At 50.4% G+C, this 24362-nt stretch overlaps 1 protein-coding gene and 1 long non-coding RNA gene across 16 annotated transcripts in view; one reads left to right on the top strand and one right to left on the bottom strand.

Annotated features, from left to right (window-relative positions):
* The window catches only part of SHB (SH2 domain containing adaptor protein B), a 148289-nt gene extending 128943 nt beyond the window's left edge, over nt 1–19346 (bottom strand). For 3 of the 10 annotated variants that reach the window (XM_082468691.1, XM_082468690.1, XM_082468689.1), the window contains exon 1: nt 18028–19339. In XM_082468691.1, the coding sequence (XP_082324817.1) occupies nt 18028–18738 (711 nt within the window). In that variant the 5' untranslated portion in view covers nt 18739–19339. Of the gene's footprint in view, nt 1–18027 lie in introns of all 10 variants that reach the window. The other 7 variants (XM_082468688.1, XM_082468683.1, XM_082468686.1 and 4 more) reach the window with 5 other exon arrangements.
* Nucleotides 19347–19479: 133 nt separating this feature from the next.
* The window catches only part of LOC309663977, an 83568-nt gene continuing 78685 nt past the window's right edge, over nt 19480–24362 (top strand). For all 6 annotated transcript variants that reach the window (XR_014265528.1, XR_014265529.1, XR_014265530.1 and 3 more), the window contains exons 1-2: nt 19480–20387; nt 23423–23584. This is a non-coding gene — a long non-coding RNA (uncharacterized lncRNA). The remainder of the gene's footprint in view (nt 20388–23422; nt 23585–24362) is intronic.

Raw genomic sequence — 24362 nt, 5'->3', positions numbered from 1 at the left:
CTGCCTGTGTAGGTGGGAATGGGGTAGGGGGAGACTACAACTATTCGGTTTCTTATACCCTACTTTTACAGTCTTCTGTGGTGAGCCTTTCCCCTCTTGACTCTTCTGCAGTTGAGTTACTCAACCCAGCTTTGGGTGGCCGCATTCCTTTCCACCATATGCATGTGCCATTTCCCACAGTTGGATATTTAGGTAATTTCCTTTTTTTTTTTGTTTTTCCAAATGCTGTAGGATACTGGTAGCTAAATCATTGTGACTCTCTTCACTCTCTCCTTAGGATAAACTCCTAACAGGGGAACCACTGGGCCAGAGAGTAGCAACTTTTCAGCTTCTCTGTGTTGTTCCCTCAGTTTCCCGTTACTCTTTCTGACCTGGAACCAAGTCTACAACATTTTTAAGGCAACCTTGATTTATAAGGTCCTTTTACAGTGGCCTTATTGGCTGACCTCATGATAGGGATAAACACCCTCATTTAAAGATGGGAAAATAGGCTCAGGGAGGTCAATGACTTACCCAAGGTCACAGACCCTCAACTTGAACCCAGACTAAGCCTGAACGGTCAGTGCTCTCTCACTGCTCCACACTGCTGCTCTCAGGTCCCTAGGCCAGCATCGGAGAGGGCATTCCGGAGTGTTTTAAAATCGAGTGCATGATGATCTAAAACACACACAGCTTGCTACAAATCCCTGAGACACATCCTGTGATTCTGGGTCCACCTGTCAATGTTTGTCAGTCTTGACCATCCAACCACAGACCACTGCAGGGAAACATGCCACAGTTCTTCAGCAACAGGGCTCAAGTGGTCTTTTATTCAGCAATGGGTAAGATTCTCTTTTACCACTGAAGAACTATGGAATAGAAAATGTCATGCCCCTAGTGGCTGCAGGGATAAACTTAATAATGACAATCTAACTCACTTCTTCCTGATTTTTAGACTGTGAATACAGGATGACCTTAGATTTCACATTCAAACAAGCCTTTGAAATTCAAAAATCCAGATCTTCTAAGGAAGTCTTCCTTCTTCCTACAAGGGAAGCCCTGATTTCCCTTTCCGAATTTTTTAAAGAAAAGTCTGGGGAACACAAAACGGCATGAGCTTCTTGTTTTGTTTCAGTACCCTTTATAAATTTAAAGTCTCCTTCCCACCCATCAGCAATGTCCCAGTTAAAATGACCCTCTGACTGAATGAAGGTGTACAACTGAAATTTACTTGCAGAGTAAGAAATATTTGAGCACAGACAGAACTATAGCCTCTGAACCTGAAGGAATCCAATGTTCCAAAGTACTTGCTGGGTTGTAGAGAAATAGGTAAAACCAGAAGAAACCATCAAAAGCAAAGAAGTCATGAAATTTTCTGGAATAACCATTCCCCAAAGGATCTGACAGGTATAAAGAAAGGCATTCTAATTTAGGAGAGAAATTAAATAGTGCCCCCCCCCCAAAAAATGTGCCCTCACCCTCATCCACTGATTTCTTACTTCCAAACTCCTCATTCAGGGATCTCTGTGAGCCGTCAGAAGCAATTTCTGCTTCCTCTGGAGGCTTCACGTCTAATAAGTTTAAGGACTCCTCAACACAAAGGGTTTGCCTGGATGGAGAAAAGTTCCTCAGCTTTTTCAAAACCAGGCCCACTTCTGCCCTAGTCTGCGGGTGATAAAAACCAGAATCAAGGGTGCACACAAAAATCAGGGTGGGGCAGGACAAGAGAAGGAAGGCAAGGCCCCAGATGCACGCCTGGTTTGGGCGTCTGCACTTTGACAACATCAGGCCCAAGGCCTGCGTGTGTGATCCAGGCCTTGACAATGTTCTCAGCTGTCCTGTGGGTGACTCGGAAGTGATGACACCGATTCCCACCATCTTGTCACTTCACAGTCACGCCACAGATGGCCTTCAGATGGATCCCAGGCCTTGCAGAAGCCCAGCAAGGAGGAGCTGAATGACAGCTGAATTCCCCAAGCGTGTGCCCCAAGCATGTGGCAAGAGCCCCCTGAGCTGGCCTGATGGCACATTATTCCTAGATCTTTATTTACAAAGCATCTCTTCAGGAATTGGGAAGCGTGCTCTGCTGGCCAGAGGGGCCTCTGATTCAGCCATGAATGAGAGGAACTGGCCAGGAATCCTCAGGGGACCCTTCAACTGAGCCCAGCAAACATCTTCATCAAGGCTAATGTTTCTTCCCCCCTGGGGACCCAAAGCCTCCTGAGCACTTACTGCTTCTCAGAGCTCCTCCTGTGGAGGATGTCCTCTGAAGGTCAGCATCCTAGTGGCAGCCAAAACCCCAGCACTCCCTTCTCCCTTTTACATTCCCTTCTTCTGAAGCCTCCAGCAGCAGCTGTACTGTGGCTCCTTCGACCTGCTATCGTTTGCCCGGACATCCTGGGCTGCCTCCAACTCCCCGAGGTGCTGTCAACAGATGGGAGAGCTGAACCTCAGTCTCAAGGTCAGGTGACTAGCTCTGCGGCCCCCCAGAACAAACAGTGCATGCTCTCCTACCTCCTTCACCCCACACAACTTCCCTCATAGAGGAGCTAGCTGTTCAGTAATAAATAAATATTTTTAAAAATAAATAAATAAAGAATGCAGACTGGGGTCAAGCCCTTGCTGCCTTTGCCTAAAGCATTTGGTGTCCTCCTAACGGGGCTTCCCACCCCCAGGCTCAGCTTAGGCCTCCCTCCCTCAACCCTCTCTAACCCATCCTCTTAAGATGGAGACAGATAGGTTTTTCCTAAAGCCCAGATCTGACCCTGTCACTCCTGTGCTCCATCACCTTTCATTACCAGAGGACAGACCAAACTCTGTGGCCTGTTCCTCGGGCCTTCTGTCACCTGGCCTTATCTCTCACTCTTGTATATTTTCTCTTTTGTCTTCTCACAGCCTCTCCTTCAGTCACTTCAGACCACTCGCAACGCCCCTCCCAGAATGTCCTCCTAACATTCACAAATCTCTAAATATCCAAATCCTCTGTATCCATGAAGGCCCAGCTCCCGTGCCACCTCCTCCATGAAGCCTTCCTGATGCTACTTTGGCAGCATTATCCTGAGAAGACATATGGAGAGTGCCTGGCCCAAACCAGATGCTTTATCAACAGCAGAGAGCTATGGTTTTTAAATGGCTCTGGACTCATGGTTTTGGAACAACCAGATGATACAGAACTGACCTCTGTCACTGTTCCCTATAGCTGTGTAGCATAGAGGTTAAGGGCAGACAGAAGCCAAACTAACTTCCTGGGCTTCACACCCCCACCTGCAGCTCTGCTCATTACTAGCTGTGTCACCTATTGACAAAGTACTTAAAAAAAAAAAAAACCCACACATCTGTTTGCCCTAGTTTCTCCATCTGTAAAATGGGACTCAATAGAACTTACATCCTAGGGTGTCATGAGGTTCAGTGAGTTAATATTCATAAAGCACTCAGAACAGAGTGGTGATCCAGGTAGAGTTTTTACTTCTATTCTCCCACTGCAGAGAATCATAGGTCAACCACAAACTGACTGTCAAGATAAGGACAGGGATACTTTTTGAGGACAACCTCACCTGGCCAGAAAGGGAAGTCCCACTGGCTTGACTGTGGCTATAAGAAGCCCAGAGTTCGAGGCTGGGTTGAGGCCCAGGACAGACTGTGCCCAAAAGAATTCATAAAGCTCTTCCTACATGCCACGCATTGTGCTTAGCCATTTAAACAAATAATTTTATTAAATCCTCACAAAGACCCTAGGTACTGCCCCTGAACCTCATCTCCAGAATGTTTCATCATCTGTAAAAAGGGGATTCTAACAGAACCACCTCAAAGACTGGCCGTGAGGATCACACACAGAAAGTGTCCCACAGGCACGAGGCACAGAGTGAGGGGTCAGGAAACACCCTCTATTATTACTACGCCCATGTTAGGACAGATGGGCATTCCAGGCCCGGAGAAGCTAATCCCAAATTACTAAGCTTCTGAGCACCAGGTCCAGGATTTGAGCCCAGACTTCTGACCCCAAAACCAGTGCTCATTTCACATCACCACAGTGGACACCCCTAGGGTCCTGCCGTGTTTGGATCAACAGCTCTGGGCACCTGTGGTGTGTAGTGGTGTAGCAAACACCTGGCCCGAGAATACCTGGCTCCTGACACCACGCCGCTCTCAGCCGGGCAGCTTCTGCTCTGCTTGTTACCTGCTCAGCGCTGAGGTCCTGATGGCAAGATCCCACCCGCTCCCCCGGAATCTACTCCTGACTGCTGCTCTCCTGCTCTCTTTGCCCTGAGACCCCCAAAATCCACCTGGGAATCGAATCCAACAATGCTCTGCTCCCCATCTGGTCACGCTTCAGAAGGATTAACTCCTCAGTGTCAACCTCAGCCCCCCAACGCAGAACCCGCTCCAGCCTGCCACTTCCTGCCCAGGAAGCTCCTGGACTGGGGGTCCATCAATGCCCTCCACACTTGTGATGCTGAAGGGTACCTGCCCTTAGCAGTTGGTGTCCTGGCTGGGAATCTGGCTCTGTGGGGAAATGTTACAGCCTGCAGCTTCCCTCTGCCTTTGAAGATACGATCACACATCTGAGGGTCGTCATGTGGAAGAAGTAAGGTTAGACTGGTTCTGCTTGACCTCAGAGTCCAACTAAAATAACAGAATCCACAGAGAGAAAGAGGTCAGCCAGCAGAGCTCCCATAAACACCAGGTACTCAACAAACCTGTACTAAGTTGGAGGGAACAGCAGAAAAAACTTGAAAGCTCAGCTGTGCAAAGGAGTGTGTGGTCATGTGACAAATGCCCCCATCACTGGAAGTTTTCAGGCACGGACGCAGGAGGGTTGGACTGGACGATCCCTAGGCTCCCCTGGAATCCCAAACTAAGTTCCAGGACAGCAACTTTCAGCATTGGCTGCATATCAGAATCATATGGGGACCTTCCAAAAGTACTGATACTCAGGCTCTATCCCCAGAAACCATCGTGTAATTAGTGTGAGGTGGAGCCCAGGCAAACAAAAATTTTGAAAAATGCTCTCCTGGTGATCTGTGCTGCCATGGCTGGTCTAGGTAGGGTTCACTGACATGGTGTGACACACAGCATAATGAATTAGGCAGACACCCTCAGCCTCTTAGAACCATAAAAATGTTCATCCGTGTTCATGCAGAAAATTCTGCATCTTTTTTTCCTTGATTTATTCACTGTGAACACTCCTGGATTTAATCTGTTCCATCAACACCAATTCATTAATGTCACAAACCCCACAGCAGACACTGCAGGATGGATTATCCCGACACTGGCTTGAGCCAGAAAAAGAAGAACATGCAACAGAGCCTCGGAAAGGGTCTCTCACTAATTGGAGACATAGGACACCTGGGTTGAGGGGACAGAAAAGGTCGGCGGGTGGGGGAAGAACTCTGTGAATTCATGTCACTTGCACTGGACTTTGGTGGGTGTGAAAAAAATTTAAATGACCAAAATAATATAGTCCCCACATACCACACCTTCAAGTCCTCTCCATCCTTCCAGTCTGAGCTCTGCTACCCATGGTCTACTACAGTGTTGCCCGTGCCCACCTCAGGTTCCAATGCTTCTTGTTACTCAGAGTCATTACCTGCCTCTGTATCCTGGCACTGAACACTTTCTGCCTTGCAGTAGAGATATTCCTGGGCCTCCCCAATATCCCCTCCTGGGCTCTGAGTTAGAGTGCCGGGGCTTACTCATTGCTGATGGTCTGCACGACTCAGCCCAGTGCTAGAACATCGTGGGTATCTAAAAAATGTTTGCTGCATGGATGACTGAATGCTGCACCCCTTTCTCCACAAAAGTCACCGTGCGAAAGCTGAAATGGACCCACCCAGATAAGGCTACATCGGCAGGGCGAACAGTAAGTGGTTGCACTGAATATACCTAGACAGCCGGCCCCCTGGTCCTGGAGGGGGAAGCTGACTCCAGTAGAGGTGAGGCGAAGCTTTCCTGGCCTCATCCCACCCACCGCGTCAGGTATGGCATCCAAATATGAAGTGCTAATACCCAGTTACTTCCCTCAGGTGTCAGGAGTTGAATGTATAATAAGTACATGGGTATCTGCAGACGGAAGGTGTCATTTTATAAAGACAAGGTGAAATCATCATTATCATAATAGCTGATGAGAACTTAACGCAGTCAGGGCAAGACGGAGTCAAAATATTGAAGTCTAAAAAGGCACCTGAAGAAATACAGACAGCTCACAGAGCAAGCAAGGAGGAGAGGATGTCCAGACACAGACTGGTCATTCGGAAAAATAAAATTAAAACCCTACCTCATACCCTGAAATTAAACTCCAGATTAAAATGTCAACGTTAAAAAAGAAAGAGGGACTTCCCTGGTGATTCAGTGGTTAAGAATCTGCCTTCCAATGCAGGGGACGTGGGTTCGATCCCTGGTCGGGAAACTAAGATCCCACAGGACACAGGGCAACTAAGCCCGCATGCTGCAACTAGAGAAACCCGCGCAGTGCAACAAAAAAGCCTGCATGCTGCAACGAACAATCCCATGTGCCACAACTAAGAGCTGACGCAGCCAAAGAAAGAAAGAAAGAAAGAAACCACCAAAGTATTAGAAGAAAATACATTGGAGTACAGAAAACTTTTCTAAGCAGCACACTCAAAAATCATGAGAAACATCGACTGATTCAGCAACAGAAAACCATTCAGTGAAAACAACAAAAGCAATCACCAGATACAGAGCCGAAAGGCAAATTACAAACTTGTAAAAAAAAATACCCTGCAACCCAAATGGCAGGCGAGGGGCTGCCATCCTTAATCGACAAAGAGCTCTTACGAATCAATAAAAAGATAAACCCTATGGCAGAAAGGATGGACAGATAGAAGTACACAATTTTGGAAAAGAGACACAAGCAGTCAACAAACATATGCACTAATAACCTAAGAAACTGCAAATTAAACTAAATTGCATTAGACTAAAGCAGGAGAAAACTTGTGAGGTCTTTCTAGTATTTGAAAGAATGTATCAAAATTTTTATCTTCCTACCCAACAATTCTCCTCTGGGAATCAATCCCAGAGAAGTAATCACAGACTTATTTATGCAAAGAATTAAGTTACAAAGATGTTCATTATAGCACTGTTAAATTAGTGAAAACTAGGGAGAGCCTAAATAAGCAAATCGAATACTATACAGACATTAAATTACTGTTGTTGAATGTTTAAGACAATGTAGACATCTTTCCATGTCTTTAATCAAAAAGAACACAAATAGATACACACAGTATTAATTTTTGTGAAGGGAAATATATATATATATATACACAGACACACACACACACACACACATATATATGCACTGAAAAAAAGGCTAGATGGAAAAACAGTGAAATGTTAACAGCTGTTTCTCTGAATCATAGAATTAAAGTTGGTTTCTATTTTAGTTTTGCTAATCAGCATTTTCTATACCAAACCTGTCTTAAGTTTTGTTGAAGGGGGAAGAAAAAAGTTAACACAGAGATAAACGTTGAAATATATCAAAAAATCCAAGCTTGCTGTTCTGAGGAACAGCCTTAGAGCACGGCCAACTCGCATCTGCCCCACACGGGAGAGCAGGTAGGGGCTGCGTCATTCCGCGAATGCCACGCGGGCCCCAAATCACATGCACGGCTTTGGAATGCACCGGGAGGATTACGAGGCTGTCTGGCTTTCTGGGAGTGCACGCCCCACAAAACAGTGAAGCTTCACTGTGAAGAACTTTCTGGTCATTTTCATTTTTAGAGTTTAGCTGTGGCCTGTAGAAACCAGGAAAGTTCCTTTCTTCCTCCTTCTGTTTGCCTCCTCCTCGCAGCCCACCTACTGGTGAGCCCCAGATGAGAAAGAACATTCGCAACAATCACAAGTGCTCCGTAATGAAATGCTCTGCTTAGCAAAACAGGCAGGTTCCAGCCTCCTCTTCACCCTGCTCTGGTGCCCAGCTGAGGCACACAACACAGCAGGTGGCCTCCCAATTTGGAGAACCGGGGCAATTTTCGACCAGTGGCAGGTGGCCCTTCACATCCAACTCCCTGCCTCTTTCCTCTATCACGTGCAGTTACACCAGTCAATCCCCAGGCTCTGGCCACACCTGCTTGCGCCCAGCAGGGGTCCCTTTCCAATCTCAGTCACTGTCGACAGGACCCCTTCGGTCTGGGATGCCCCATGTGCACCTTCCTCTGGACCCACCTCCCAGATGACTTCCTCTTCCTGGTGGTTTCCCCCAGCCCCAGACAGAGGCCACCCATGCCTCCTCTGGGTTCTCAGAGCGTGTTTGGCTCTTAGTCCCAGGACTCAGTTGCTGGCTCAGCTCCACTGGCTGGACTGTGACTGCACTTCCAGGGTCCTCCCATCTCAGCTAATGACAATCCACCCTCCCGGCTGCTCAAGCTAAAACCTGGAGTCAGCTGTGACTCTCCTCACCCCTCACATCTCACACTTCATCTGTCAGGAAATCCTGCAGCTCTACCTTCAGGACATGTCCTGAATCTGGTCTCCTCTCATCACCCACCGCTAGCACCCCAGTTCCCATGGCTGAAGGTGTCCTCCCAGCTGGCCTCCTGGCTGGTCCCCTCCAGTCTATTCTCCAGTAGGCAGCCGGAGTGATCCTTTCAAAACCCAAAAGCCAGATGACGTCATTCCTCTGCTCAGAACCTCCACTGACTTCCCATCTCACCCAGAGATAAAGCGAGAGAGGCCCGAAACACTCAGCCTCCCTGTCCCACCTCTCAGAACTCGTCTCCCCACTTCCTCTCCACCTGCTCCACTCAGTCATGCCAATCTCCCTGAAGCAGCCAGGCGTGCTCCTGCCTTGGACTTTTGCCCTGACTGTTCTCTCTGCCTGGAATGCACTTCTCTCCGAGAGCCGTGTGAATCGCACCATCACACCCTTCAGCAAAGCCCTCTGAGCACCCATCTGAAACAGCACCCCACCCCAAACTGAGGCCCACCCCAGCTTTACTCTTCTCTACACTCTACCCGACATACTTTATTTGCTTGAATCCTCTCATGAGAGGGCAAACTCAGGGTAGCATGAATTTTTATGTTTTGTCCACGGCTGTATCCCCAGCATCTAAATAGAACAATACCCAGCATGTAGCCCATTCTCAACAATGTCTGTTTAATGAATGAATGAGGAGAAAGGACTTGGTATGGGCTCTCGCGGCCCAGCTGAGGACTCCGGGTCCAGCCTGTAAGTGAAGGCCCAACAGTGGACCAGCGGTACCCCCGCCCCAGCCCACCCACCTATCAAGTCATTTCTCCCCTCCCTGGCCTTGGGAAGCCCCTTTCTGACCATAACTCTTAAGTCCTGCTTGGAAAACTCGGGGCCTGAGTCATTCCCCAGGGCCCTGACTAATTCTCTCTCCATCCCTTGGACCCACCTCCAAGATCCTTCCTCTACAGCATAATGGGAAATCCAGAAAGAGCTCCCCTTGGAGAAGATGGAAAGGAACTGAATGATTTAGAGGAAAATTCAGTTCTTCCTGGCTCATCAATTGAGAAAGTGCAAACTCTCAGGAAGCCAGTGCCTCCGAAAGTGAAACATTAATAGAAATATTACTGGAAAATACCAAACAGGAAGAGAAGGAAAATTCCATTGTGGAAGCAAGGTCCTCTGTCGATGCTCCTTAATGATCTCAGTAACTCGTTTCAGAATCAAAACACGGAAAGAACCGGAAATCAATCAGGCTGTCACCCTTCCTGTGGACTGGAGCTTTGGCCAAACCACCTCCACACCACCCCGGCACAAAGGGCACTGGGCTCAGAACACAAGGTCAACAGCCTGGCCACTGGCTCGGCCAGTACCTGCTGGGAGGCAGGGCGGGCTCCATGCCTCCCTAGACCCTCAGTTTTTCCATCTGTAAAATGGGCGTTACAGCACCTTCCTCACAGAGTGACTCTTAGAATCAAATTAATTATGGGTGTGAAAGTGTCTTTTAAGCTGTGGAATACTCACCCAAATGTAGGAATTTGGGTAGGTCCTACAATGCTAACAGACGGGATTTTTATAAGAGTTTAAATCTAGCCACAAATAAGGCAGAGAAAATTCAGGCATGAGACTGTGCAGCCTGAGGTGATATGGCACAGTGGTTCAAAACAAAGACCCTAAATCCAGCTTCAAATCTCATCTCTGCCACTTACTGGCAGGGTGACCCTAGACAAGTTACTTAACCTCTCTGCCTCATGCTCTCATATGTAAAATGGGAATGACAATAGCATCCACCTCAAGGGACTTTGGTGAGCAGTAAGAGTTAGGGCATGTAGAGCACAAAGAACAATGTCTGGCTTAGAGTATATGCAATGGAAGTACTGGCTAATACTGCTATTGTGGAAAGCTCCATAAATTCGAGTGACTACTCTTTCTTGACTCAAATGCCTCCTCCTCCAAGAAGCCTTCCTTGCTTCCCCCAGTTGAAATGAACCTCCTCCTGACCCTGCTTCTCCTTTAGGTCCACGGAATCAAGGCTCTGCCCAAAACAGCTTCTGTGCCAGGATGGCTCTCAGCTCACACACACCACTTTGTTTATAGATAAATTCTGCCATACAGAGCTGTGTTCTAACCTTGGTTCCTGTGTCCTCACCAGAAAATAAGCTCCTTACAGGCAGGCACTACCCAACCCCTGGTTCATCCCTGTATCCACACAGCTCCTGACAGTGGTCTGCATATGGCAATTTCTCAGTCAACACAAGCCAAACCAGTTACAAGTCAGTGTGGCAGACACCACCAGCAGCCTGTCTCCATCCTGCAGGAACAGCCCCCCTCAGAAAGCCGACGGAGGTGCTGCCATCAGCCAGCCAGCAACCCAGCTCTCTGCTTCAAAGCCACAAATCCCAATTTATTTTCTAGGGCCCAGCCTGAGCTACCCCTTCGCCACAGGCCACTACCACTTGGCTCTCTCAGCACAAGATGAGAAAGTCAGCTCCAAGTGAAACTGCCCAAGGAAGCACTCGACCACAGGCAGATTCAGCTTTGCTTAAATGGCCAGAGGAAAACACACCTGTTTCAGATTTGCCTTTTAACATCTATTTTATGGGTCAGAAATGCTTTGGGGGAGAGGACGAGGTCAAGTCTTGGGGGTTCAGTCTGGGGAAATCAGTCATGTTCTGAGGTTGTCAGATTAGGAGATGGTCATCTGATCTCCTTCAAGGAAACAGGTTCCTTGTTGACAAGGGCCAAGATACCAGTTTTTTTTTTTTCTTAAAAGAGCACACACAGCCTCGCCAGTCCTTGAATGAGAAGACAGACGTAAGTTACAAGACACACATCTTGTGATCTTGTGCCGCTGTCCCTTGGGAAGTGGCAACTCTGTGTGCAGAATTTCTCTATGAAATAACTCAAGTGCTGCATTAACATCTCATTTATGGAACTCAGAGGGAGATGAGGGAGGGAGAGAGAAAAGCCAGCTCTGGGGCGCCTTTGGGGACCATCAAAGCCCAGACTGAAAGGGATGGGGGAGGGGGTGCAAGAAGAGGAGCATTAAGTGAAGGGGAGCAGGAGACATACAACACACATTTCAGTAAATATCAGAGTCTTGGGGCTTCCCTGGTGATGTAGTGGTTGAGAATCCACCTGCCAATTCAGGGGACACGGGTTTGATCCCTGGTCTGGGAAGATCCCACATGCCGCAGAGCAACTAAGACCGTGCACCACAACTACTGATCCTGCGCTCTAGAGCCCACGGGCCACAACTACTGAGCCCACATACCAAAACTACTGAAGCCCGTGCGCTCTAGGGCCTGCATGCTGCAACTACTGAAGCCCGCATGCCTAGAGCCCATGCTCCGCAACAAGAGAAGCCACCACAATGAGAAGCCCGCGCACCGCAACGAAGAGTAGCCCCTGCTCGCTGCAAATAGAGAAAGCCGGTGTGCAGCAATGAAGACCCAACGCAGCCAAAAAAATAAATAAATAAAAAAATCAGAGTCTTACTATCTCTATCTAAATCATTGAAAGGAGAGCAACAAATTGATAAAAAGCATACAGGCTTTGAATTCAGATTGAACAGGTATAAACCGGGCCCCATCACTTGGTAGCTGCGTGACATTAGGCAAGTTATTACCTCTACGCCTCAGTTTCTTTATCTGTAAAATGGGGGCAATACTATCCATGGTAGAGGAATAGCACTAAAGGCCCCAATTAATGGCCCACCTGTATCCCTGTCCTCTGCCATGGGACTTCGCAGCTCCTCCTCTCTCCCTGAATCCTGGCTGGCCTTATGACTTGCTTTGGTCAACAGAATGCAGCAGAAGGGACAGTAGGGACAGTAGGCCAGTTTCTAACCTCAAGAAACTGTATGGGCTTCTGTAATTTCTTGGAACCCTGACACCATCATATGAACAAGGCTAACTCGCTGGAAGATGAGAGACCACATGGAACAGAGCTTACTTGATATAGCCAAGGCCATCCTAAACCAGGCATCCCCATACATGTAAGAGAGCCTGGCTAGGACTGGCAGGGCAGCACACACACTCCACACTGACCTTAGATGCCTGAGTGAGCCCAGCTGAGGCCAGAAAAACTACTCAGCTGACGTGTGAGTTCATGGTCAATAATAAAGGCTTATCATTTAAAGCAGGGGTTGGAAACTACAGACCACAGGCCAGCTGCCCATTTTTGTAAATAAAGACTGGATACAGCTATACCCTTTTAATTTATGTATTGTCTATGTCTGCTTTCAAGCTACAATGGCAGAATAGTTGTGATGGGGGCTGTCTGGCCTGCAAGCTAAAATTATTTACTAACTGGCTCTTTAAGAAACTTTGCTAACCTCTGGTTTAAAACCAGAGTTTGGGGTGATTTGTTATGCAGCAATAGCTAACTGATACAGTACATAAACCCCTTCTCGGGTGATTGTGAGGATTCAATGACCAATTAAGTGGTTAGCCTGAAGCCTGGAGAACGTATTTCTCTTCTGGGGAATCAATGGGAAAAACTGGATTTGATATGCAGCATTTTTCTCACACTACTTTCAAGGGACAGGACTTCAAAGGAGAAAGTGTTCCAAGCCAAACCACAGCTACCAAGCTTGGCTCTTACCTTTCTAATCAATTACTTTCTCAGAACTGGAGAATGTGGCTGTTAACCAAATAGAAATGACTGACAGCTCATGCTTGACCCTGGCTTCAATCAAGCTATACATCAATGATTTGAAGTGAAAAGGACTGAAAGACGAGTCACAACTCCCCACAAAGACACGTGAGACACTCTCTTCCTGTTGTGGCTCCAACCTCCATCTGCAACCTCCTGCCACACCCACCCTTCAGAGCCTCCAACCATTCTCTTGGCACAAGCTTCTGCATGGAGAAGCTCAAATGCTGCCACCCCCTGAAAGCCCTCCTTGAATTCACAGAGTTGAGGCCCTCCCAGCCCTGTGCACACCCTTCTTTTCTGGCATGCCACATGTTGCAACACTGCCTCATTACCCATCTCTGTCTCCCAGACTAGATCTTGAAAAGCTCGTGTTCAACTACAAACTGAAAAGCTTCCCTCTTGGAAAGCTGGCTACCACTTATTCTCTCTGAATTCCCCCCTGCTTAGCACACTGCTCAGAAACTGTTTGCTGAGTGTTTAAAAAAAAAAAAAAGTTGAACATGATATTATTTATTCCTTAGGAAACATGTTATTTAACTCAACTCTGTGGATGCTGACAAAATATAAATTGTTGGTACACATCAGCATGTATTTAAAACTTGGGGAGCTGATGTCATGGTGCATCTTGACTTTCTCAGTTGCAGTGGAAACATTTACTTAATTATGATAAAAGAAACAAGACTTCAGCAGAAAACATAACTGGATGAGCCCTGTTTGGCTGCACAAAAGGAGACCTACCAAGTTACTGGCCTCTTTGTCATCATTATTATTTTATAAAGACAACCTGAAGGAATAATATTTCCACCTACTAAAGTTTTGTTTTTCTCTTCCCAGGAGTTCAGGCCCTCACTGTGTCTCACTCGGACTGTATTGTAATTGCCTCCTAACTCCAAACCCATTTCCCCCAGACTGTGGCAGCTGTTTGTAACCTGCGATGCTCCTCAACCATGGCTCTGAGTCTATCCTTTTCCTGACTCAACAGTCTTCAAGGGTCCCCCTGTGGGGTCTAAACTCAGGCCCCCATGTATCTCACATTGTCACCTCTCATTCCCCAAGTGAGGCCCACTGCAAGAAAGCTCCGGTTTCTAAGAACACTCTCCACATTAAGGTTTCATACATATATTTGCACACACATACGCCCACACACATACATATATGGACACACGTATGCATGTACACTCACAGCACAGGCACCTAAGTGCTCCCGCAGGCTGCAGTCAGCCTTCTCCCTGCGCTGAAATTCCACTTCCGTCTCTAGATCCAGCTCAAAGCTGCCTCCTAGGTGAAGACCTCACTAAATTCCCCAAGACAAAAACACTGGGAAACAAATGATGAAAAGACAATGTGTGTAGATGTCCTCCGGAGGCTTAGGCCAAAGATTACTGCCAAGTCTTTTGCAGCCTTTATTCCCTTCCTCCTAGCTCGCCCTTGTACCGAGAGATCTCTGAGCACAAAAATAAGTGCAGAGAAAAGCTGGTTAAACTGAAAACACAGTCTGTTACAGATAATTCTAAAAGGGAAAATGCCCCAAACTGGAGGCTGGCTGAGTGGGGCATACGTGACCAGGTGTGTGTGTGCCCCTGGACTTACCTGGGAGAATAGAAAGATGCCCAAGTATGTGTCAGAAGGAAGCACAGGTAACTAAGGGAAGCAGGAGAAGGGCCCCCCAAAGATAAAGCTGGTTGGGAGGTGGCAATGGAGGCCCTGAAAGGAGTATCTGTGGACCAATAGCTCCTACTCCCAAGCCATAGCAACTCTCAACACAGGCCGATGTTAAAAACACAGGGCGTGGCACGCAGGGGGCATTCAACAGTCCTAGGGGTTCTTTTCCTAACTCCTAACAACAGAAAAAAGGAAGCTGGGTCTGAGATTAAGTGGGCTAGAAGTAGGTTTTCCTGGATCTGTGGGTGAGGGGCAGAAGGCGGGCTCTGGGGTGTTCAGGGCTGGATCTGCAGTATGCCTGACCTTCCAAAAGCTATCTGGCTGGAAATAATGTGAAAACCAGGCTGCCTCCTGGCTGCCTAGCCAGGAATGGGGGGTGGGTGTTAGCCCCGGATTAGGAGGCAGCCCCACACAGAGGGCAGAGATGAGGGCATCCAGAGTCTGCATCCCAAAGCAGCTCTGACCAGATGACCCAGAGGGAGGGTTAAGAAGCCACTGTTGCATTCGTGTTCTCTAAGTGTGGTCCCAGGATCAGCAGCAAAAGATCACCTGAGAATTTGTTAGAAATGCACATTCTCAGGCCCACACCAGGTGTGGTGACTCAGGCACTTCAGGCGATGGGTCTCACAATCTGTGTTTTAACCAGTCCTCCGGGTGCCGGTTTGAGAACCACTGCATACTATGACCCTTCCGGGCTCCTTCCCCTCCTACTCGTTAGAAGGAATCTGGTAGCCACAATCCCTCCAACTCCAAGGATCACAACAACTTCTTAAAAGACCAAGGGCTCAAAGTCACAACCTAGTATGTGAAAATGCAGCCCAGAGAGATCTTTTTTTTTTTTTTGACTGCGTTGGGTCTTCGTTGCTGCACACAGGTTTTCTCTAGTTGCAGTGATTAGAGCACAGGCTCTAGGCACACGGGCTTCAGTAGTTGCAGCACGTGGGCTCAGTAGTTGTGGCTCACGGGCTCTAGAGCACAGGTTCAGTAGTTGTGGCTCACGGGCTCAGTTGCTCCACAGCATGGGGAAATCTTCCTGGACCAGGGTTCAAACCCATGTCCCCTGCATTGGCAGACAGATTCTTAACCACTGCGCCATCAGAGAAGTCCCCAGAGAGATCTTTTTAAAAACCACATTTGCTCACATCATTTAGCAGCCTAACCCCCTCACTGGCCCTCACTGTGCTTAGCTTTCAAGGTCCTCCCTGACCCGGGCCCTCCTGTCCCTCTGGGGTCCTGCCCAACTCTAACCTCTGAATTCCAGCCACAGGGCCTTTACCTGCAGTCCCCTACAGCACCAGGCTCTCTTCTGCAGCCAACCATAATAATGGTCCTCCCTGACCACGTCCCATCACGGCACTTATCATGCACACTGCGGCCTAGGCCACAGTATTCACTAGACCCTGCTCTAGTACCCAGCAAGGGAGAGCACAGAGAAGACCTGTAAGAAATACAAACAAGCCAAGTCTTCAACACACTTGACACTCCAGCTATAAAACTTATTATTCCTCAGTATTTGAAACAGTCTTAATTGTAATTAGAAAAAACATTTACTAAAGTTTTGAAAACCATAAAGGAAGACTTTAGTGAGCAAGCAGAACGACAAGCAGTGGTAGAGAAAGGAGATTTGCCCACCTGGGAGGTGGTCATGGAGTAACGGGGGAAGGCACAATCTCTCTGGAGAGCTAGGCTGGGCCGTCCTTCCATCCCCAGGGACTTCAGGTTCTCCCAGGCCAGCACCTAGCCAAGCCTGGGCCACACATAAGGCAGCAGGGAGCCTCTCTGCTGTTTCCCTCATAGATCAACCACAAACCCATAATCCTGGGGGCTCTCGGAGAAACCTCCTCTGTCCCCAAGGCAGCACCTGGGTGGCCACCTGGCTTCCAGCTCTTCGTCATTTAGGTATGGCATCCTGGGTGCTTAGGAAGCCCAGAGTCCATGCTTCCAAGATATGTCCCCAAAACTGGCCCAGAGGGAGGTGGAATGCACCGACTGCCCACGATGCCTTCAGCAGACCCAGAGGGGGGAGGAGGGGGTACTCGGGGGACCTAGGACCTTGGGGAGAGGAAGTCAGGCAGAAAAAAATCAGGAGGGGCATCCCCTTACTCCTCCTGCCTGGAAAACAAAAAAGATCCCTTTCCAAGCACCAGCTGGCAGGTAGGAGCCTGTCTCCCTCCTGTCTGGACATCCAGTCCTAAAAGAAACTCAGACTCCATCAGTCTCCCCCAGCCCACACCTGGGCAAAAGTTTACCTTTGGGAGAAGGTAGGGGGCCAGAGGAGAACAAGAGGGACAGCGGCCTGATAGCCATTGCAAGGCACTGGGCCTCAGATGTAATCAAAACACTGCCTTCCACCAGAAGTAGACAGAACAAGTATTATTTCATGGGGGAAAGGAGGGTGTCACAGGAGTGTGAAGGGGGAGGAGAGGGCCCCATCTGGCTGGAATTAACTAACCTGCTTCAAAGGTGGGGGATCAAGATGGTCTGATTTGTTAGGGAGGGGGGTTGCACAAAATCGTCTCCCTCATCCCTGGGGCTGTATGGGGTGGGGGTAAGGTCGGGAAGGAAGGTGAGGTTTGGAGGGGTGGGTCTCCTTCCAGCTGGCTGGGTAGGCGGACCCCTCCCATGCGCGGCTGGAGGAACTGACAGGTCTAAGTGGAGCGCTCTTGTAGGCCAGCTCACTGCAACTGGAAGAGCACGCTCGGGGGTTCCCGGTGCAGCTCCAGTACAAAAGGCCGCCCCATTTCGAAACCTGGCGTGGGGGGTGGGTCAGGGCAGGGCGTTTAGAGTGATTTACATATATCCATTTAAAGACAGCCGGTCTGAATCTGCCATCGGAAATGGGTAATATCCGGCGAGTCCCTTCCCAGCTCTGGACCTCAGTTTCCCATGTATAGAATCAGGGGCAGGAGGAAGAGGAGGTAGACAAGAGTAAACACGCTTTTAAGTCCGTGACAGCTCTGCCTCTCTGACTTTCCTTCTCGGGGGGCTGAAGGGCTAGTTGGGTGTCTCTTTCTTGGGCAAGGCTGGGCGGGGCGCTCTCGTCAGGCTACTTCCGAAACGGGCACCTGGCTGTGGGCTCAGAGAGAGGACGTTTTGGCAGCAACAGTGAAAGAGACTGTGTCAGGAGGCCGCCGATCGGCGGCAAAGCGCGTGCAGAGGCAGAACTGGGAAGCACCGTTGAGAGGCCTGACCCCAAGGTCCTAGCCCGAGTGGATGTAGGAACTCGAAACTAGAGCGGTGCCTCAGTTTACCCCTGCGCACAGTGGCTCTGGAACCTCGGGTGAGGCCGAGGGGCGCCTTACCTTGTCCTTTTTGCCGGCACCGCTCTCTTCCGCGGCCGAGGCGCCACACTTGTTGAGCAGTTTCTTGCTTCCGCAGGCCGTCGGGCTCCAGGTGCGGCCGCCTGAGCAGGAGCCCCCCGGGTGTTCTGCGGCACCGCCCGCGGCACTCTCCACCTTAATGAGGCGGTGCTTGGGGGAGATGTAGCGCACCTCGGCTGGCGTGGCGGGCCGCCGCTCGCTGCTGCTGCGGTAGAGGTGCGGAGAGCCCGAGGACGAGGACGAGGACGCGGCAGCGCCCACGCCGGAGGAGGCACAGCAGCAGCCCGCGGCGCCCGACGCGGACGAGGCCGAGAAGGCACGCTGGCCCCCGCCTGGCTCCCCGCCGCCGCAGTAGTCCAGGCGGCACATGGCGCGCAGTTTGCGCAGAGACGAGCCGGGCCCGTTGTAAGGGTCCTCAAAGTCGCGCTCCTTCTGTGCGCGGTAGGCGCGGATGAGGTCGCTAGTGCTGCCGCTGTCGTCGGGCAGCGATCCCGACGAGGCCGAGAAGCAGGAGGCGGCGGCCGTACCGCAGGACGCCGAGGTGGCCGAGGGGGCCTGCGGCACGGCCTGGGGGTGCTGCGAGGGCCGCTCGCCCCGGCGCCGCTGCTCGCGGTAGTCGGGCCGCGGCGGCTGCGGGGGGCTCTTGGTCTTGCTGCTGCCCAAGCTGAAGTACTTGTTCAGCCACTTGGCCATGGCGAGAGGCCGCCTAGGGCCGCGGCGCGGGAGCCGGGTCCGCCGCCGCGGCCATTCGGGGGGCAGTGCTGCCGCCCAGGTCCCTCGGCGCCCCGGCCCCGGCGAGGGGCGTCCGGGGCGCCCGCTCCCGACGCCAAGTTCAAGTTCTCTCCGCCGCCTCCTGCCGGCCGCTCCCGGGCTCCGGCCGCCGCAGCACCGCCCTCCGCCTCCTCCGCGCGCCTCCCGGGCTTCGGATCTTGTGCCCTTCGCGGGCGCGTCTCATGGAATCCGGCTGCGGCCCCACAGATAACTAAAGGCGCGGGCGCCCCCCTCCTCGGACGCTCTGGCCGTGCGCTCCGCCACGGAGCGCGCTCCTGCCCCGTCGGAACCGCAGCCACCGCCTTGGCCCGGATCCCCGGTACTGCTGGAACTTGTCGGCGTCCTCGGCCCCCCACTTCTTCCTTCCCGAGAACGCTGTAGCGAGCTCGGCACCCGGCCGGCTAGCAAGCGGGCCGGAGAGCGAGCGAGCAAGCAACGAGGGAGGGAGGAGGCAGCCGGCGCCCGCCCGAGCCCGCGCGCCCGTGCCCGTCCCGGCGGCGCCTTCTGCTGCCGCTGTCGCCGCCTCCCGAACCGCCGCGTGTGTGACACTCGGGCCGCCAGAGCCCGCCCCGCGCCGCGGCCCCGCCCTCCCCGGGCCAGCGCGCGCCCCGCCCCCAGCCCGCCCCCGCAGACCCCGCCCCGCCCACCCCCACACGTCCTGCTCCCAGACCTCGGCCCTGGCTCCGCCCCTCTTGGGCCCGGGTCCTGGGCAGAAGCAGCTCCCCTCTTCAGCACGCGCCACCTCCTGTGGCCGCCTCGGCGCCAGGCCCTGGGTCTCGCCTGAGGGCGTCGGGGTCCCGCGGCGCAACCGGCCCCGCCTCGCTCGCAGTCCGCCGCCGCCTAGGGCGAGAGGTTGCCAGCTTAAGCCTGCAGCGCGCAGAGGCCAAACCCTTCCCCGGGACCCGCGCGCTGTGCTACCCAGGGATCCCCACTGTTGGGGACACGGGGCTTTTCTAGTTTACGGCGTGACCCGCTTGGAGGAATTACGGTGCCGAGACCCCTTAGGGACAGGGTGTCTATTCCCTACTTAAAGGGACGAAGACTCCGGTTCAGCCCACTGTGCCAGACCTTCGGAGGAATCCTTACGCAAATGAGCGTTTTAGCAATCCAGATGACGGATGCGGCCAGGATAGGCGGCAGGGGTCCGGCCCCCCACCAGTTGGAGAGCCAAGCTAAGGGGAGGTCGGAATGTTTGCTTACCTTTTCACCTCTGAGGAAGTCGTGGCTTTAACCCTGTTCACGGCCAACCTGGCAGAGCGAGCTGTGGGAACGTTTAAAGCCTAAGATTGTAGGAGCTGGGAAGGCTCCATTTAATCCAGGGCCCTCATTTTACAGACGGAGAAACTGAGGCTCAGAGGAAGGTCACCCAGGTGGGCCTGGATGCCAGTTCCCGGTCTGGTGGCGCCGAAATTGTGTCATTTCTACTAGTCTCTACTTTGCAATTTAAGGTCGTCCTCTGATTATTAAAATGCTGAAACTGAGGCCGAGTGAGGAGCACAGCCTGCTCGGTAAAGCTTTTCCTGGGAGGCCGCATATGCTCTGCCGAGGAAGAGGAGCTGCCTAGAAATGAGGTAACTGCCAGTAGAGCCGGTGCTCCTTTGAATTAGGCTGATCAAGCTCCAGAATATGACATACCCTAAGGTATGAATTGACACCTGAGAAATTCTCTAAGTATGCTAACTTATTAGGATGATAGTCCAAATCATTAATTACCTCCACTGGCAACCTGTATATTATAGATGGGCTTTGGGGGAATCTATTTTTTCCTGTATCCCGTAGGAAAAGTGGGGCCTGTTAGGGCAGGGAGCAAGGCCAGTGACTCTTTTGGCCAGAACTGGAGGTGGAGGTCAGACTCGCAGTCTGAGGCTCTTGGGCAGGGAGGGCCTCTTCCCCTGCCTGAGGCCACCGTGGGGAAGTGGCAGAACCAGGACTCCAACTTGGGTCTTACTCTGAATCCTGTGCTCTGTCCACTCAGCCACAAACAGTGAAGCAGTGGAATTGACTGCAAACTGTCCCTTCAGGATCAAGCTATTTGCTCTTCCCCTCTGGTCAGACAGGACTGTCATCCTCTATGAGCCAGTTAAATTTTACAAACCCACTATATGATGCCATAGTCACAGACATCATCAACAACTACACAGCCCCTTCATTGCCTGAGATCTACTTTTTTAGAATTTCACAGGAAATCTATGATGTGGGGGTGTGTGTGTTTGTGGGGTGTCTGGGGGATGGTGAGAGGACCCAGAAGTTGACCTGAGCTAAGATGTTTATTTTGGGTGTCCCTAGACTTAACTATCTCAGATTACCCTTTAAATCATTCCTCTACTGTATAAACACTTAATTATCCCACAAGTAAGAAAGAGAGGCTCAAAAAGAAAACCTGAAAGGCAAGGACGTTCTCCTTGCGAGCCCCTCCTTTCAACCAACCACAAATCCCCTCCTGCTCCCTTCCTTCCCATCTCTGCTTCTAGGTTCAGGAAGGAGGAATGGCCAGATCCTGGCAACAGGCCAGGACACCCTGGGCAAGAAAGTCTTCTCCAGGATCTGGAAACTTGTTCCCTGCGCGTGGGTTGCACATGGAAGAGTGATCTCTGCCTTTTCCAAAGGTTTAGGAAGAGAAGTTATATTTCACAACTTATTTTTCCCATTTCACTTTCAGCAGGCCATGGGGTTAGACCCACTTTTCCATGTGATGCCTCTGCTGGGGTATAATTTGCAAGTCAAAATTATTGTAATGCTATAGTATTATGCCAAAAACTTCCAGAGCACTTGTGTATCTGCTCAACCCCTACATGTTCTGTATATAATTAACCCTCCTCAGCATCCCTACAATCTCGTGTTATTCCCAGTTTACAGATGGGTAACTGACCTAAGATAGTATTTATTTCAAGCAGGCAAAAAAAAACATGGGTGTTTTCCTTTGGGAACTAATAGTGACATCTTACAAGACTCAGAGTCAGAAATAATCAGTCTGAAAGGAAACAGAAACATTCCCGAAAGACGATGTTGGAGAAGCAGTGTGTCAAATGGTTAGAGGAGACAGGGACTTGTAAGAAAAGGATCAGAACACTATAGGTGGTTAGAGCTGGACAGACTCTTCAGAAAGCCAACCACCCCATTTCAGAGAGAAGACGGACCAGTGAAGGGAAGAGGTTGAGTCAAGAGGCATGGCTGGGATTGGCATCCAGTCTCTTTGACATCACAAACCCAATTCTATGGCCATCATTCTTGGCATTTTTTACTTTTATATCCCCCCTTCTTGTCCCCAGTTTTCTTATTGGAAGGGTTGGGTGTGGTCCTGTTCCTGTTTCTGCCCTGTCTCAACTTCTCATTTTAGACCAAGGTGGGGACATGGCAGCTCTTTTCTCTGCACTCCCAATATCTGGAGGTAGGCTCTGCCATTGGTGGAGGCCTAGAAAAATGGTGCCACCATCCCAACAGATTCATCAAACAGAACTTTTTCAGTTCAGTCTGTCAAATGTTAATGTCAGTCCCTTGCTATGTACCAGCCTGGGAGTCTGGGCTGGAAGCATGGATTTGAGAGTCATTAATCCTCAGTGAAGACCTGAAGCAAAACCCTCAGTCATCCTTGACACCTTTTTTATTCCTGCTCCATCCAACCCATCAACAAAGAATATGCAGAATCCTACCATGTCTCACCACCTCCACTGCTCCTACCTCGGTCCAACTCCTTCATCCCTTGACTGTATCATTGCAGGTGTATCCTACCCGTTTCCTGGTTTCTTTCTCAACGCAGCAACCAGTGATCCTATTAAAAATGAATCTGATTAAATCCCCCATTAAATCCCCATGTCCCGGGACTTTCCTGGCGGTCCAGTGGTTAAGACTCCGTGCTTCCACTGCAGGGGGCACAGGTTCGATCCCTGGTCGGGGAGTTCCCACATGGCATGCTTGCAGCCAAAAAAGAAAAAAGAAAAAAATCCCCATGTCCCTAATAGATGCCAAAAATAGTTACAGTGGCCCATAAGGCCTCACATGACCTAGTCCCCTTAAATTCCCACTCCAGCCAGGCAGCCTCTTTGCTGTTCCTTGAACCCTCTCTCACCTTGGGCCTTTGCACTACATCTCCTCTGCCTGGAATGCTTCCCCACTGCTGTCACCATTCACTCCCTTCTGGGCTTTTTTTAAATGGCACGTGCTCAGTGAAGCCTCTCCTGGGCACCATATCTAGAATTGTCCTCCACACTCAACACTTCCTATCCTCATCTCTGCTTTATTTTTCTGAGTTATCACTCATTCCCATTTCACACACAGCATATTTTACTTATTGTTCTTGTTTATTCTTTGTCTTGCCCCACGATGGGGTAGGGATCTTTACTCTTTGTTCACTGCCTATCTTCTGTGTCAAGAACAGGGCCTGACACCTAGCAGGCATGGGATCAATATTTGCGAAATGAATGAGTGAACGTGAGTGGCTGATCATGGAGGGTAGAATAGCAGAGGGCTAAAGCTTGCCATCTCTCTGCCTCGGACCTGGTGCTAGTGGCTTTAGCTTTGGTCTGGAGGTGGGAGCATGTCAGACTTGCCACATTTTTAAAGCAGATGTGTTCAGGGGATCTGTTCCCAGACTGTGTCTCTTCCGCAGAGGAAGCAGAACGAGATTCATCCCTGTCTTCCCAGCATCTGGAGGGGGCTCCAGGAAGGTTGCGGGGTCCAGGTAGCCCCTTCCACACAAGTCCCAGTCGTGCTGACACGCAAGCCTGTCCGCGGTGTCGCTGAGCCAGCTCTGTTGTTCCCTCCACCTCAGGTACAACTAATCTTAGGAATCTCATTGCTGGTCAAAAGATAATCCTCTATATCTAGATTAAAGACTGTGTTTTGACCATTACTGCGCACTGAATGTTGAGCCGACAATTTAATTGAGCTGTTTATGCTGCTGCCTTGATTTCTTCCCAGAGAATTTGCAACTAATTCCAAGTGCCTCTGTGAATTAAGTGGGCCTCTCCCAACATGCTTTGCCTGTCATTTGCCTGTGCCAAATCCCACTTGTCCTTGTGTTACCCAATTATGGGCTCTCCCTCACAGCTGTATGTGGCCGGGACCACTTCCAGCCCACTTCCTCCTCGAGGTGGCCATTAATTATATGGCCCCGAGAATGGCCATACCCCAGGACAGCCTCTATGGTACCTGGAGCAGTAGAAAGGGAGGGTGGAGGTGAGGACTGGGACAGCAGCAGAGAGGACATAAATCAGACTGACTCCTTTGAAGTCACCTCTAGGAGACTGACAATAACCCCCTAACAAGAGGATACAAGTGTCTTTAGCACAGTTAAGTGTGATGGAAGGAAAAGAGTTTTGGATGGAGGTCAAGACTGCTGAGTTCTTATCCTGGCTCTCTTCTGACTTCCTACATGACCTCTACGGCCTCGATGTTACTATTTATAAAATGGGAGCTGGCAGATCATTGTTTCTCATTCCATGTCATGGAGTGTCTAAGGGCAGGGTTGCCAGATTTAGAAAAAATGAAACAAAATAACAATAACAAAAATGGACATCCATGCAATATTTGGGATATACTTATAGTAA

The sequence above is a fragment of the Balaenoptera physalus genome, assembly GCF_965194825.1.
Source record: "Balaenoptera physalus genome assembly, chromosome: 7".
NCBI classification, from domain to species: Eukaryota; Metazoa; Chordata; class Mammalia; order Artiodactyla; family Balaenopteridae; genus Balaenoptera; species Balaenoptera physalus.
This window is presented reverse-complemented; position numbering and strand designations above follow the sequence as displayed.